Source organism: Myodes glareolus, chromosome 13 (genome assembly GCF_982192425.1).
Source record: "Myodes glareolus chromosome 13, mMyoGla1.1, whole genome shotgun sequence".
NCBI lineage: Eukaryota > Metazoa > Chordata > Mammalia > Rodentia > Cricetidae > Myodes > Myodes glareolus.
In genome coordinates, this window is record NC_142038.1 from 57,043,744 (window position 1) to 57,060,429 (window position 16,686).

Here is a 16,686-nt window from a genome sequence, read left to right on the forward strand (position 1 = left end):
CCCCTGGCTCCTGCTGCAGTAAGACTGAGATCCTGACCCCGACCCAGTGACCAGAGGTGGCTCTGTGAAGTCCATGGTTCCCCTCTTCACTGCTGGCGCGCACAGTTCCCCACCCTCCCCAAAATCCCCTCACAGACCATGAAACATTTCTCATCTGCTTGTACGTTCTTTGCCTCCTCTTAATCAAACTGTCAGAAAGGAAAGCACACGGCAAAGGCATCACGCAGAGCTGCTAAATGAGGGAGTGGGGAAGCGAGCTTCTGCACTAACCTTTCACGTCCCTTTGGACGTGACACAGGCTCAATATAAATCAGACACCGGAGAACAGGGGTCACATCTTTGGACCCCCTGGAGGATATGCCTCCTATCAAAATTCTTATGGTATGACAAGCTGAAAAATAGGGATGACGGGGCCAGTGAACACAGTGGCCCACCATTACCAAGAAGCTTGTCCAGGCTGTGAAAGTCAACAGTCCTGAAGTCTGATCTCTTACTATGTTCACAAATCAGTTGAAACAGAAGCAATATATTAACTATAAATGTTTAAGGATGGAAAAGAGGAAGAAAATGAGCAAGAAGTAGGGTGCTGCATATATTAATACACTTTTTTTTTATTTCCTATAAAAACTCTAGAATATCCAAATTATTAAAAAGAGAAAAAAATGAAGCCAGGCAGTGAGGGGCATGCCTTTAAACCTAGCACTTGGGACACAGAGGCAGACAGATCTCTGTGAGTTGGAGGCCAGCTTGGTCTACAGAGCTAATGCCAGGACAGGCTCCAAAGCTACAGAGAAACCCTGTCTTGAAAAACCAAAAAAAAAAAAAAAAAAAAAAAAAAGAGATCTAACCTGAGCACTATACAAGATTATTTCTTTTTCTCATATACATTGTTCCTCAAAGGAAAACTAGACAGATTTATAAAACAGTCTAAATCATTAGAGAGACTTATTCCATTAAAATTACTATAAAAGGACTGTTTTTAAAAACATAAACCTAGATAGTTAGTTAATCATATTGTAGTTGGAATTTCACTCCATAGTTAAGCAAAAATCAGAGTAAAAGCATTACTCCAGGTCGGAGTTGACAATGCTTGCTTAGCAATTACCTAACACCATGTTTTCATGGGCTTCTTAATGACTGGGCTTCATTTCACAGTCTTAGTATTGTTTGGTGGCCAGACTGAAACTGTGTTCTTGGGACCCTTACAAATCGAACCTTTCAAATTTTAGTAGATCACAGAGTACATATGCGATGATTCTAATAAAATATCTATGTGTAAATCACGGAAAGTAACCAAATCCAAGTTCACTGCGGATAAATCTTAAAGAGAGGGCAGACCATAGAGAGGCTTGTGAACTGTCCCATACTCCCAGAAGAACCCGTAAGGTGGACCTGGAAACCAGCAGCTGAAATGCATCTTTACTCATCTGGAGAAAGGAAGGAGCTGAAGACTATTCCAGGAGGCACACTCAGTAGGGAGCTCGGCCACCCTTTTCCCTTCAAACAGCAATGTAGAAAAGAGACATAATGATGAAAATGCAGGAGACCTGCACTTCCAAATCTCATGCAAGTCTAGATAAACGGCCATACAGTACATGATTTCACGCATGCAGAAGTCCACAGACAGAAAGTGGCCCAGCAGCCACGAGGAAGCACAGGGAGGATGGACTAAGGGGTGAGTACTTAGTACATGGAGCTTTGAGGTGAAAATGTCCTAAAGTCACACAGCTAGGAGGACCACACAAGGATATGGAGCATACGCCTTTCAAGAGCGAAGGTTCATATCTCAAAACCGTTACTAACATTTACTTTAAACCAAGATGACAACTGACAGAATTGACCATAAAAAGGCACATGAGTCCACACAGTCAGAGTTCACCTCATCTCAGAAGCCCATGTACCTTGGCGAGGCGGCTCATCTGATCTTCTGAGAGCGTGCTGCTTGTTCTGCCAGGAGTTCTTGTGGGTTCGGAGCCATCTGCCTCCACGTTAGGCCACACCTTCAAGTCATGCATTCCTTGGCGAAACATGCTATAAGGAAGAGTTCAGAGTAGAGGTAAACTGAGGCAGCTCATCATAAAGAAATGTGTGTCAAGCGTGTCCGGCTCCAAGGCCCCCATGGTTTGTCAGCACTGAGCTAAGCTACTACAAGCCGCAAATCTCTCCTCAAGCTACCCTTTCTCCCTTAGATAATCAGAAATGGGAGACGTATATAGAAATGACCTAAATCCAATGCATATGCTACCAGTGTGGAGGGAACTCATTCCTGAGCAGATTTAAGCAAATGTGCACCTTTCTTATGTGGCACCAGTGGCAAACCAAGGTAAAATCCAGAGCATAAGTGAGCAGCTACTTACAGGAACTGAAGTGACCATAAGGCATGGGCCAGTCTCATCCCAGAACAGACTTCCCTTTGGTCACACCAATGCAGCCCACTTTAGTTAGCCTTCCACAGTCTACATAAGCACCTGATACAATGAGGCCACATAATCAGGAGAGAAATGCATACAAATAAACGGCTGGAAGATGCGTGGGGGGACAGTGTGAATCCCAGATGAGGGTCCCGTGACTCTCCCTACACCTTCCTCCTACGAAGAGTGGCAAGTCAACATGGCCAATCAACGGGGATCCCCTCTCTGGAAGTACTCATAGCTGTTATGAGGAAAATGGTGTCAGCCATGCTTGGAGGACAGCACTCAACAAGCACCTCAGCAGACATCTTAGAAGAGCAGACACCAACTTTCCAGCCAATAGAACAACATCATATTTACAGGATGGAAATGAAACTAAGTGACATAATTTTTCTGTAAGCCTGCCTGGGTTTGGGAAACAGCTGTGCCATCTATGACTTGCATGGCTGTGACCATGAATAAATAATGTTCATTCCTTAGTATACATCTTCTCACTAATAAAAATATTATATCACAGATTTTCTTGTTATTACAAAAACACATAAACACAGCCTCTTACACAGTTAAATTTCTTTCTCTTTTCATCTCAAACAGATCAGATAGCTGAGGCAGGGGGATCACAGATTCTATACTAACACAGACAATCTAATGAGAACTTGTCTGAAACGAAACAAAACGCAGCACAACCTTGAAGCAGGCCCTGAGGAACTGGCTGCAGTGAAGTATCTAAAGCACCAGCAAAAGGGGGAAGTGGGGACCCTCACATACACCTTCAGGAAGAGCACGTGGCAGCCCTTCCTGCTCTCTACTGCTCCGCTCCTCAGCGAATACTCTGCCTGAATTTAACTAAAAACAAAAAGTCACATTGTGCAGGAAGAAAGTCGGTTTACTAAATGATTTAGGCACCTTGGGACAGATCTAGAAAAGAGTTTAAAATGGGGAGTTTGTGAGGGGAATGCTAAGTGCTAGTGATGATGAAGTGATCCCATCACTTTCTTTGGACACTAATGGAAACTTGTCTAAAATTACACTGTTCCCCACCCCCCAACCTCCCGGTGCTGAGGCAGAGGATGTGCACAGCCTTACATGCTTGGGAAATCAGGCCAAACAAACAAGTCAGGGGACCAGAACAGCAGGCCCTTCTTCAGCTTCATTGAAGGCCCAGTACCAGCTGTCAATGCGGCTCCAGCTGGCAGGGCCATGACTACAGAATTCACACACACCTGCACATCGCCTACAGTTTGCCTGTGATTCTATCAATCCAAGTAATAACCAATCTGCTCTTAAGCTACTTAGAAGTTTCTGAGGTTAGATGTTCAAGTTAGAGGCAGTTGGCTTTGGCAGAACTACTGCACAAGATCAGTCTTTATTTATTAGCACTCGCTAAGAAGATCCCCCTCGCTGACTCGCTGACTTGCAGAGACAAAACAGATGTCGGCAAAGAGCACCAACTGGCAGTCACTGTGCCACCTTCCATTGGAAGCTTCGAGGAACACTTTACCAGGTGCATACTAGGGTCCTTTGGAGGAAGAGGTCACTGAAGACATTATACCGCCAAAGAAACATTTGAGAAAATTATGGCCCAAAGCAGTGATGTTCAAAAATCGCACAGCTGAGAACAGGAGTATTCTGGGAAGAAGGAAGCTCTTCCCGCAGTCCTGTCCACACACTGAAGAAGCAGGATGTGACCTGCCCCACTGAAAAAGGTACTGAGCCATGTGGTTAACATAGATAAGAATAACGGGTTAATATACGTTATAAGAGCTAGTAAGTAGCCTGAGCTAATGGGTCAATCAGTTTTATAACTTAAAAAAAAATCACACAACTGTGGCACAGGGCATGGATAAACAGCCTGAACAGATTTCCTAAGACTTAATCTTAGCTCATGGCAAGCAAACAGACTGAACTGCTAGTTATTACCACTAACTCTATGGAGAATCTTAGGACCTAATCTACCTTTCAGGCACATGTTCCACTTCCTCTGGATGGGAGGCATCTCAACAACATCACCAAAAAAGGACATGTGAACAACTATATTTTAAAAGCGGACAAAAGACAGCATTAAATTAATTTACAGAAAATTGTCAAGAAACCTTTTAAGATAATTCTTATTTATTGATGTCTAAATTAACATTTTTAAACTTTAAGAAGGACCAAAAGTAAGGCATATGGCAAGAGCCAGACAGAAAGTCACTAGGACTTTTCACTGAAAGGCACTACATCTTCAGTTTCCAGATCTGGACCCTAAGCTCTCACTCCCAATGACTTAGTCTAATAGAAATGGTCCTAGCATTCACTTAACAGTAGAGCAGTACAAATTGTGTCTTGATTCATTTAGCTGCTGGGATAGTTACTCTGATGACAAATTTGTAGGGTGTAGAACCTCCTAAGAGACAAATTGGGGGGCATGCCTGTGAGGCAGTGTCTATACTGGGTTAATTCAGGCGGCCCACCCGTGTAGGCAGCTACGAACTGCCATCCCAGACGACACAAACAGAGGGAAAATAAGCTGCTCCTCAGTCTTCATCCTCTTTGTTTCTGACAGCAGATGCAATGGGATCAGCTGCCTCACACTCCCACAGCCACACCCTCCCCATCCATCATGCACTGAGTCCTCGAACTTGTGAACCCTTTGGTTGCTTTTGTCAGGAACTGTGTCACTGATAAAAGTAGTGAGAAGAGTAATGAATACAACGCATCCTGTAGGAAATGCATTTCAGACCCTCTCTCAGAAAGGTGGAAGGCCTATGTACCTAACTGGTTTCCACAGAGAAAACCAAGACTGCGTAAACAATCAAAGTTCTCTAGGAAAGAAAGAGAAACAGCCCTTTGTGGACTAGTGGGCAGAACGCTTACCCGTATTTTCCAAAGAGCGACACAGTTGTTCCTCCCACTGGCACAGCTTTTCCTGGTCCATACACATCCCATATAGTCAAGGCCACTTGGGCATTCCTGGGCAGGTCAGGGTATTTCACAGGGAGTTTTAGCCATTCATTCCAACTATGGAAACAAAGTCAACAGAATAAATATGTATCTTTCTTTCAAATTAGCCCATAAAAAAATGGTTCACTCACAGGAGAAAGCTCCAAAAAGATTAGGTTTATATGCTAAAAAAATAATGGGAATAATGGGAATCCCCCAATTTTGCTTGTTCAAATAATTTTGAATATGGCTCCTGAAAAACAGCACTGTATTTCAAGACATTTAATCAGGACACTCACGCTGAGCAGTGTGACATATGCCTACAATCCTAGAATTTAGCATGAGGCCGAAGGAGCATTGCTAGTTCAAGACCAGTCTAGAGAGATTCATGAGTTTGTCTGAGTCCAGCCCACACTACAAAGTGATACACACCCACCCTCCAAAAAATCCAACAGAAAGCAGGTGGTAGTGGCACACGCCTTTAATCCTAGCACTCAGGAGGCACAGGCAGGCGGACCTCCAAAGGTTCAAGGTCAGCCTGGTCCAGAGCTGGTGAGCTAGTTCCAGGACAGGCTCCAAGGCTACAGAGATACCCTATCTCAGAAACTCCCCACCTTAAAAAAAAAAAATCCAACAGAAATAAAAAAAAAAGCTTATATCACTAAGATATGGAAACAGAACAGCAGAAAAAAATAAAGATTAAATAAACAAATCTGGAAGCATGTTTCAACATGTTAAAATTTTTAAACAAACTGTCATTTTCTTTGATAATTTTTCAGAATACAATTTTACATTATGAGAACAACCATGGTTTGGTTTCAACTGTAAAATAATCAGTCATGGTATGTTAAGGCATTCTTGATGAAAATACGACAATCCAAAATAAACGGCCTACACATCTCTTCTGTCTCACTAAAGAGTTTCACGCTGAACTTTGACCTTTGCACCTCAACTTATTTCACTGTCACTGGTGAACTTAGTATCAGCATTCTACACTGCCTACGAAGGCCTGCAAATGCTAACTCAGTAATGCATGTTTTGTTACTAATACAGAAAGAATCAGCAGTGTCTTACTCTGTACTCATCTTTGTAAATATCCTTCTGCATTTAAAATGGATTCACTTGATAATTTTCACTCCCTTAGGCAGATGGCTACCAAGAATCCCATACACAGAACTCTCTCTAGTCACTCACAATTACCCTGAAAAAAGCTTATCTTGGATCAAATACACAGGTATCAGTAAGACACACAATGGAAGTTTCAAAGACTCAGCAAAAGTATTTATGGCCATCGTAAACTTTGAAACTCCAGGAAAATTAGAGATATCCATCAATTCTGATTAGAAGAAAAACATCATCAAATATTTTTGTTCTTGTTATGTTTTGTTTTTTGAGTCACAGTCTAACTATGTAACTCATACTGGCCTCAGATTCACAGAGATCCACCTCCTAGAGCCTCCTGAGTGCTGGGATTAAAGATATGCATCACCTTGCCTGGCCATATTATTTTCTATACTTTTATATAATTGAAATTTTCCAGAGTAAAATGTATTAAGTATGTGTGCTGTGTAGACATAAACATTTATACATATTTCACACCAAAAAGAACACTAGAGAATTTACACTACTGAAATACTTGATTTGGATATAGTCAGACCAGCCATGTTCAAGCTTCCTCTCTGTGAAACCATTGCCAGATTCTGGCACAGCAACAGAGCCGCTTGACTGTGCACGTGGCCATGCCACGTCTTCCGTGACACTCTGAGCATAGATAACTCCTATGGGCACACACTCGGGGCTGGAGAGACAACTCTGCGGTCAAGAACACTCACTGTGCTTATAGATGATCTGGGTTCAGTTGCCAGTACCCATGTGCTAGCTCACAACTATCTGTAACTCCAGTTCCAGGGGACTGAACACCCTTTTCATGGCATAAATACACACATACAGGCAAAACCCTTTACACGCACATTAAAAAAAAGTACCAAGTACCTATGCATCTGTCATTCCACGAGACTACAGAATAAAAACTGGCTGAACACTAGAAATGCCCCCATGATGTCTATGAGATACTAAGTATCAGGAGATTAAAGATCCACGATACTATTCGGAAAAATAGTTTTGTGTTATCTTATGCTGGCCCTCTATGCCAACAATGCATTGCTAATATAACATGTAAATACATGAACCTAAAACTAAAGTTTAATTTGGAAAACAAAAAAAGACTATAAATCTTACCTGGGCCTATAAGATCTACTTTTAAAGATCTAAACAACAGGTTAGTAATTTCAAACTATCTAAAGCATTTGTATTAAAGGCCGCGGAACAGCAGAGAGTGCAGACATGGTTGTGTTCTGGTTCATGTTGTAAAACAGTAAAATGCTTACTTTCCAAAGTGTCAACATATAAATACAAACATGAAGTAATTACACATCAACACAACTATCTTTACATGTGTAATACATGCTCTCCACAGTCTAATATTTATAGTTTCACAGATATACAGTTAAGAAACTCCTTGGTAATCCCTGCTAAACTGTCTCAACTTAGAACATTTTAAGGCTATGGAAGAACAGTATACAATCTTTCAAATGGCAAATGAAAAAACAGCAACAGCAAAGAGAACAACTTACTTCCATCTCGTACTAAATGCCTTGTAGGATGTCCTGACTGGTAAGGCCAGAGGCTTCCCTTCAGCAAAAACTTGACAAGTCACATAGAGGTCAGAGCACGTCTCTTGGTAGAGCCCAGAAAACTTTAGCATCGGATCTTCGAGGACAGCTTTGTAACTCTTCTGTTCTCTCTTCCCTTCCAAACTTCCTCTGGAAGCACAAACAGATTGTTTCGGATGTGCAGTTTTAAAGTACGCAGGGGCATATAAAAAGATAAGACGTTTATGTCTGCTAAAGTAACCATAAACTAATGACAACTTCCTATTTCTAAAGTAACAGCACTTTTATAAATGGTAAGGAACTCTGAAAATCCTAACATTGCTAGGCTTATTTTAACTTCACAAAAAGATTTTTCTTCTTTGGGCTTCATTTTAAACCCTGTCACCTACTCTTGATCCAGGTCCTAGGATTAATTTCACTGATTCTAGCACCTGGGGGCAGAGAGGGATCTCTGAGTTCAAGGCCAGCCTGAACTACAAAGGAAGTTCCTGGACAGCCAGGACTACACAGAGAAACCCTGCCTCAAAGCCGAACAAGCAAAAAAACTTAAAACTTTACTGATTGCAAATTGACAGCTTATTTACCCCACCTTTAAGCAAACATTTAATGTATAGGCATAGATAGATACTAGAAACAAGAAAAGATACAATGCACTATTACAAGAAACTGTTAAGCCCACATATGCTAGTACTTTTAATTCCAGCATTCAGAAGGCAGAGGCAGGCAGATCTACATAGTGTAGTCTAGGTCAGAGTCACATAGCAAGAATCTGTCTTCAAACTTACTTTTACCTGGGCATTATTCTTATTCTCTTTTCCATACTATGTACTCATACTATTTCACCACTTCATAATACAAAACAACCTCAGTGTTGTAAGCCATACTGGATACGCTACACATGGATACTATTAAGGAAGCAGAAGCATGTCTTGGATATCAATGTTACATTAGTCATCTCACTAGGAAACGGATGTGTGCTTTTAAAAGCACACGCATTCTCCTTTTATAAATGAAGAAGTAGAAACTCAGAGATCAAACTCATTACCCAAGATGGAAAAGTTAATAGCTGAGAAGAGTGCCAGAGCAAAGAGTCCAAAGCCAATCGTCTTCCAATCATAAGAGAAACTGACCTGGCCGCTCTGTCTCTTAGACAGATGCCTTCAATAAGCCAAATAATTGACGTGGAAGAGATAGGAACAAAAGAGGTAAAGAACAGCGTGTACAATTCTCTCCACGCAGGAATCTGAAGTCTTCACCCACAAGAAGGCTCTCACCAGGCACAGCCCTCAAATTTCTCTCCCTATCTTCAAGAAATGGCACAAGGCAAAGTTCCGACAATATATAAACTACACAGCAGTTTTGCCCGGAAAGGTGAGCTTCCCTACTTATCCAATGTTTCTACTGTTCTGAAGTTACCTTCTCTGGGGACTCTTCTTTCCCAGCAGGGTTCTCATTTCAAGGTGTCATGCTCTTGACCTGTATTTTAAAACTGCTGCGCCAAGATTTTATTTAAAGACTCGACTCCCTCTCAACGTCTCTACCTTTAAAATTGCAAACTGTCCAAAGGATCGATCTCTGTCTCTCTCATCTCGCATGTAATTAAAACTGCACCCATATTCTCAGTTACCCCATTCCACCTTTCTGCCCTGCTCTAAAGGAAAGCTCTTCCTCCTCTTTCTTAGGTGGGGAAACTTATTTCCTAAGGTTTGATTTCTTCCTGCAGAAAATTAGAATGCAGTACTCCGGCAAAAGCTGAAAAAGCAAACTGCTCCGTGCCCCTCTGCGGTCGCGCCAGTTACTGCAGATTTCCTCCTAGGACCAGCCCCCCTCCCGGGCGACAGCCGCCCCTCACCGCCCTCGCTCCCCCGGGGCTCTCACATCTTCAACTGCACGTTGATGTCCAGGTCACAGCTGTAGATGTAGTGGAACTTCTCTGCCTCCCCCATGGCCAGCACGGGGAGCAGAAGCTGCAGAGACAGCCAGCAACGAGAAAGACTCCAAGAAGGATCCGCCGGTGCCTCAAAACACGGCGACTTCCTGTCCCGCCCCTCTGCCCTTAACCTAGCAATCCCTGTCCCCAACGCAATACAAGCGACGGAAAAAGCCCGCGGCGGGCTGCAGTACGCATGTGCAAGAGGAGCCTGCCATCTTGCTTAAGGGCAAATAGGAGGCCGGGAAGCGTGGCTTATGTGGTTACATACCAGTCTTCCTGTTTTGACAAAACTTTTTTTTTAAACTTGAGTCAGAAGAGAAATTCAGCTCGAAAATAATGTAGTAACATTCACCTAGTTCAAACCAAAATAGAGAAGAAGCACAAACTATTTTGATTAATTTATACTCCAGTTTCCATTAAAAAAGGAGATTTAATTATTGGCTCTTTCCAGCCATAGGTTATTTTATTTGCTTAGTTGGGTTTTGGGTGTTTTTGTTTGTTTGTTTTGGTGTGTGTGTGTGTGTGTGTGTGTGTGTGTGTGTGTGTGTGTGTGTGTGATGAAGAAAATCAAAAGGACTAGACAAAGACCAAAAACATCTGGGTTTCATTTTGACAGTCTCAATATTTGTGCTTCAGTCCTTTGTATTGGATATATTCCGATCTAATTACCAGTTCAGGACCAAATTCTACAGCTATAGCCTAGAAACCGCCAATAATAATTGGAACCAACTTTCTGAACCTTCTGCATTCCTGTAACTTATTCTTGTAATATTTAATACACTCCTAACACTTTGGTCTTTGTTTACAATTATATTTAAAAATTCTTTGAGGGCAGGGAGGTGGTGGCACATGCCTTTAATTCCAGCATTTGGGAATCAGAGGAAGGTGGATTTCTGTGAGTTTGAGACAAGCCTGCTCTACAAGAGCTAGTTCCAGAATAGGCTCCAAAAGCTACAGAGAAACCCTGTCTCGAAAAAACCAAATAAATAAATAAATGATTTGCTAGACGCTTCTGTTTTCCGTACCCTCTGGGTGTAATATGTAGGACCCAGCCATGATAAGCTTAAATGGAGGCCTGAGTCTCAGTAGTTTACCCTGAGGCAATACCTGGTTGCAGGAAGGACCACAAACAGATTACCCAGGCACCACCCAGGAACAGACCATCCAAAGGTAATTCCTAACATTCCAACTCTTGTAGATAGGTTCACTGCCAGCACACATTCACCAGGATACCCATAGACAAATGTCAATCTGGGGTTCCGAAACTTAGAAATCCCTCACTCTCACCTTTACTACTATAAAAAAAACCAACTCTGAGTTCAGGGCTCTGAGATCATTCCAATACATTGGACGCATGGAGAGTCCGAGTTTGCAAGCTTGTGTAGAATAAAGGCTCTTTGCTTTGACATAAGGGACTGGGTTTCCTGGTTGGTTTTGGAGGACCTTCACAGTTCTGGGCATGACATAATACACTACTGATTTTAATAATTCCTATTTATTTCTACAGGGTCCATCAAAAAGTCTACCTCTTCTGGATGTCTCTCAGATTTTACACACACACACACACACACACACACACACACACACACACCACGAATACATGCACAGCATCCATATGTGTTGCGTCAGAAACAGTGCTGGTGCAAGCACAGCAAGTGGAGTGGAGTGGAGGCAAAAAGACCACTCTTTGGGGAGCTGGTTTTCTCCTGCCTGTGGGTTTTGGGGATCAGAACTCAAGTTGTCAGTCCTAGGAGAAAATGCCTTTACTGGGTCTTCTTGCTGGCCATGTATCTTTATTTCTAGCTACCACATTTTAAAAGAATAACACCCAAGTAATCATAAATAAATACATATTTAGAATTTTGAGTGGTCAAATAAAAAAAGATCAAAGAAATTTCGAGTGGAATGAGGCTGTTCAGATTAGAAGGGGGAAAAATGGTAAATGCATGGTATTGTTCCCAATGTAGATTCTGAAAGTTAATCTTTGATGAAATAAAGACCACATGTATATTAACAAAGATCATGATGGTTATCCTTCTATATAATCGAATATTTAAACAAACAAACACAAATTTGAGTTGTGTCTACATGTAACTATCACCAAATAGGACATAGAGAAGATATGTTTTCAACAATAAAATAAGGAATTTATAAACATCAGAGCTCTACAACAGTAAACTAATTGTGGCAAGTACTCTGTTTTTTATACACTTTGGGCAGACACTGTGAAACTCGATCTAAATCAGGTTTTTTAAACATTAGCATTTATTTTGGAAACTGTGTGCATGTGTCTGTGTGAGGTTCTGTCACATATATATGGTACCTATGAAGGCTGAACCCTGCAGCTGGAGTTATACAATGTTTTCAAGGGCCCAATGAGCATCCGGGAGCTGAACTCAGGTCTTCTAGAAAGAGCAAAGCAACAAATGCTTTTAACCAGTGGAACACCTCTCTAACTCTGTGAAATCCTGACATGTGGAAGTAATTAGATTGCCTGGTTTTAGAGTGTAAATTGATTTGGGTATAATTCAACTTTACCTATAAATTTAAGCATATATATATATATATATATGTGCGTGTGTGTGTGTGTGTGTGTGTGTGTTTGTGTGTGTGTGTGTGTGTGTGTATTACCAAATAACTGTATGAATTAACTATAAACACTTTGGATAGGAATTTAATAAATTAGAATTTTTTGTTCGAACTCTACAGGATCCAAAACTGACTTCTTCCTGAACTAGCTCTTTAAAATTTACCAAGTCTATATTGTATTAACAGGGCAAATTCACTTCTCTAACCTTTCTTTTCTATCTAGATCAACATGCCATATTTGGTAGTTCAACTATCAAGACATTATTTGACTTTAACCTGACTCCAAAATATCTTTATATTTTATTCTAACTCTATCCTACCACTAGCTTATAACAATTAAAATAATAGTAATTGAACCCCAAGAAATCATGAATATAGCACAATACTAAATATATTAATAATTCAAGAAAAACAAAGGCACCATGTATGCATGTAATCCATGTACGCATGATAAGAGTCCCATAAGCTCAAGCTGATAGTGTCTTTCCTAGACGACAGATAAGTCTGATTATTGGTGGATTTTAGTATTAGCATCTAATTGGCAAGAAGCATCCATAGGGAATATGGGAGCCTCAGGCATATTCACTCTGAAAAGAATGATTTTTTCCTTTTCACTCATGAATATAACACACACTAATAATAATGCAACACAATTTGCACTGAAAGCAGCCACAATTGCCTGTCTGTAGAAAAATAGCTTACAGCTGTGGATGCTTTCTTTGTTTAATAGCCTGTTCCATTGACTATGTGATCTGGCATTTAATTTTCCTTTGGAGGTGCAGTTTTTATTTTGTTTTTGTTTTCCATTTCATTTCAATTTCATGTTTAATTATTCTAATAGCAGTTTTTAATAATGGTTTAGAAATGTGTTCATTTTGATCTCTTCTTCCAATTGCTCATGACTCACAGTGATAATCAGTTTAGCTTTTTCCCATTTCTAAGATCCAATTTATTCTCTCCAGCTTGTAATTTAAGAAAAATGCAATTAGAGCTTTAAAAGCAACTGTCTATTATTGGGCTTCCATCATGAACAAATTATGATACTGTAAGATTAAGAATGCCTCACAAATCCTTTTTCTCTAATTAAAATTTTCCTTATAAGTTTCCTAATACCCTTAAGTATTTTAAAATTCAATAACTTAGTAGAACATACAACGGTGCTTAGAAATGCTAGAAGTCTTACCCTAATTCAAGATGTTGATAATTTTTTTCAAGTGACAATGTGGGAAAGCAGGGGCTTAATAAATATTCACCAGTCATTTCAGTGAAGGAGCCCCCAAGGCCCAGGGGAATCCATCAAGAGTATAATTTGCATTAGTTATAAAAGAGAAAGGATAAAAATGGGTTATTGTGAAAATATTGAATCATACTTAAATGCATTTTTTTTTGCAAACAGAATTTTTCACTGAACCTGGAGCTCATTGTTTTAAGTAGCTGAAGAGTCCTTGGGATGCAGCTCCCTCCACCCTCCCAGCGCTAGTATTACAGACATGTACCCAATTTTGCATGAGTCCCAGGTACTTGTACTTAGATCCTGATGCTTGCATAGCAAGCACTTTACACACTAAGACATCTTCTCAGGCCCCAATTCTTTATTTTAGAGTTATTAATTTTTCACTTTTCTCTTGACTGAATTAGTTAATTGACAAATAAAGAGCATTTATCACTGATCACTAAACCAAGCATTTCCTATAAACATATTATCACCAACAACCCTTTTGCTGTTACATTGATTTGTGGCTTCATTGTGATTACAATTTGCCTTATATTTCTGGTTCCAGCCTGGCACACCTTCTAACTTACTACAGTTCTGACATCCAAGCTTGAGAGACAGGACCACTTTCATATACATTCCTGGACACTGCGTATTTGTGGCTAATGATGAGTAGTACTTCTCTTCTTCTCTTTGAACAGAGTGAACTGATAAAACCCAAGCTCTGAGAAGTGCAGTAGATCCACAGGTCTCTATATCAGGTCTCCAGCAGTATAGAAGTCATGGAGAAAATGCACAGAGTGCTGGCAGTTACAGGCATAGATTCCTAGGTCCCCAAGTTCTGATGATTACACTCTACACATTGTACTGCGCTTTCTCAAAGACTTTGTGACTCTTTCCATGGTCCTGACCCTTGGCTTGCCTTATTCCCTTCCAGGCTTACCACATGGTTAAACCTCCTAATTATTTACTTATTATCTCCTTAGGAAATTTGTGAACATACATTGCCTTTTCCCTCCTCATAGGAACTTTTCAATATTTTAGCTCGCTTAAGCCTTTCCAGTTAAATAAATATTTTCTCATCCTTGTCAACACACATAGTAATGTATGATGGTAAACTAGAAGTCTAGGATCATATCATACACTATGATATAACTCATTATCACCATACATATCATACCTTGACTTCAGGATATTGGACCCTGTCAAGTTCTTTTCATTTTCATCCAGGAAACACTGTTTCTTTCCTGAATTATCCCAGTGGCTTTCTGTGGCAAAGGCAACATCATGTAAGTGCCGAATTTCATCGTTTTCCTTGAGGCATCTGGAAGAACACATTTCTCAATTGTATTGGTGGACAGACTACAGCCAAGAGACTCAATCTAGGAAAGTGAAAACTGAAGAAAGGAAAAAGTATAGCTCTTGAAGTCTTGTTCATCAAACCTCAGGGTCATTTATCATACTCCATCTCTGTTTTAAATTCTAGTTGGACACAGATGTCATGTAGAGTTGTGTAAAGCTCTGAAAGAGGGCAAGACACAGTGTAGAAAATTCCTCAGTCTCTAAATCAGTGCTTGGGAAACAGACTCCTATATAGACTGTGATATAAATTAGAAATACATTTCATGTTGCTAAACAGTGAGGTTCAGGAGTACATTATTAAAATATTTAGCTACATTATCTAATAAACTCCCTAACTGCTTGGCTCATGTCTACTCTTTTCCAGTTTCTTTATGTCACCTCTTTGATTAAGACCTCTTAAAATCTTTAGGATGTGGCAGCAAGGGAAGGCTAACCTCTATTAGAGGTTACAAAGGCAATTTGTTCACTTGACATAGCAAAAAAAGTTAGCCACCATCATTTTTGCTCAGTAGAAAATCAAATGAAATCAGAGAAGTGTAAAGGATTAAGGCTGAGAAAATGAAAATATTTCAGCATGACCTGATTTAATGTTGTTGGCAAGAAGAATCTGCGGGCCAGCTGGAAAAAGACATGGTTTGTGATTGGCTGGTATCATACTTGTTTTTCTCTGGTTGCCCCAATATTGGAAGCTGGGGAGCAGGTGGAGCCAGGAAAGCTGATAGTCATGATCATTTCAATTAGGCAGTTACAGAGGTTTTCTTTCTTGGACTGGCTGGTGCAGAATGTGGGTTGATGCGGGAGAATTGTCTGTATTCTGTCAATCCTATTTTAATAAAACACTGATTGGCCAGGCAGGCAGTATAGGCGGGAAAACCAGACAGGAAGTAGAGGTGATGCAATGAGAACAGGAGGTTCCTCTGGCATTCCTGCGCAGACCACCAAAGAGGCAACATGTAAGCTGTCACACTGAGAAAGGTACTGAGCCCATGTGGCTAACATAGATAAGGATAATGGGGTAATATATGTTATAAGAGTTAACAAGAAGCCTGACCTAATGGGCAAATCAGTTTACAACCTTATGGAGTCCTGTGTGTGATTTTCCTTGGGAGTTGCCGGCTGTGGGGTACCAGGTGGTACAGAAACCCCAACAAGCCAGCCCTCATGTTACAGTGGGTCACAGGGCTTTTTGCGTAAGGTTGGACCATTTTTATTTGTTATGTCATTTTTGATGTCTGATGAGAACAAACTCCAAAGTTCTCAACACGATGTGAACATAAGTTTTCACCCCGTGCTGAGCTTTAAGCACCCCCATTCCTTCATTAGCAGAGCTTGAATTTAATTTGTAAACAACCATGCTCACCCTCCCTTCTCACATACAAGGATGTCACAATAAAATAAAGTCTGGAGACCATATGGAGACTTTCAGATATGATTTGATAATACAAGGTAAAATTAGAGTTGACAGAAGGGAAGAATATGAGGTCCCTGCATCTTTGGCAACAAAATGGAGTCACCAAATAATACCATACTTTCTGGCGTTTAAATTTCTTATGAGGTAAATCATAATTATATTGGAAGTTAAGC

General features: G+C 40.5%; 1 protein-coding gene across 1 annotated transcript in view; it reads right to left on the reverse strand.

The window, feature by feature from the left end:
- Positions 1-10,048, reverse strand: part of Pik3c3 (phosphatidylinositol 3-kinase catalytic subunit type 3) — an 87,804-nt gene extending 77,756 nt beyond the window's left edge. The window contains exons 1-4 of the mRNA XM_087896180.1: positions 9,884-10,048; positions 7,967-8,155; positions 5,268-5,411; positions 1,902-2,031 (exon numbers count right to left, since the gene is read on the reverse strand). Of these exons, the coding sequence (XP_087752306.1) occupies positions 1,902-2,031; positions 5,268-5,411; positions 7,967-8,155; positions 9,884-9,951 (531 nt within the window). The 5' untranslated portion in view covers positions 9,952-10,048. The remainder of the gene's footprint in view (positions 1-1,901; positions 2,032-5,267; positions 5,412-7,966; positions 8,156-9,883) is intronic.
- Between the last annotated feature and the right edge of the window lie 6,638 nt (positions 10,049-16,686).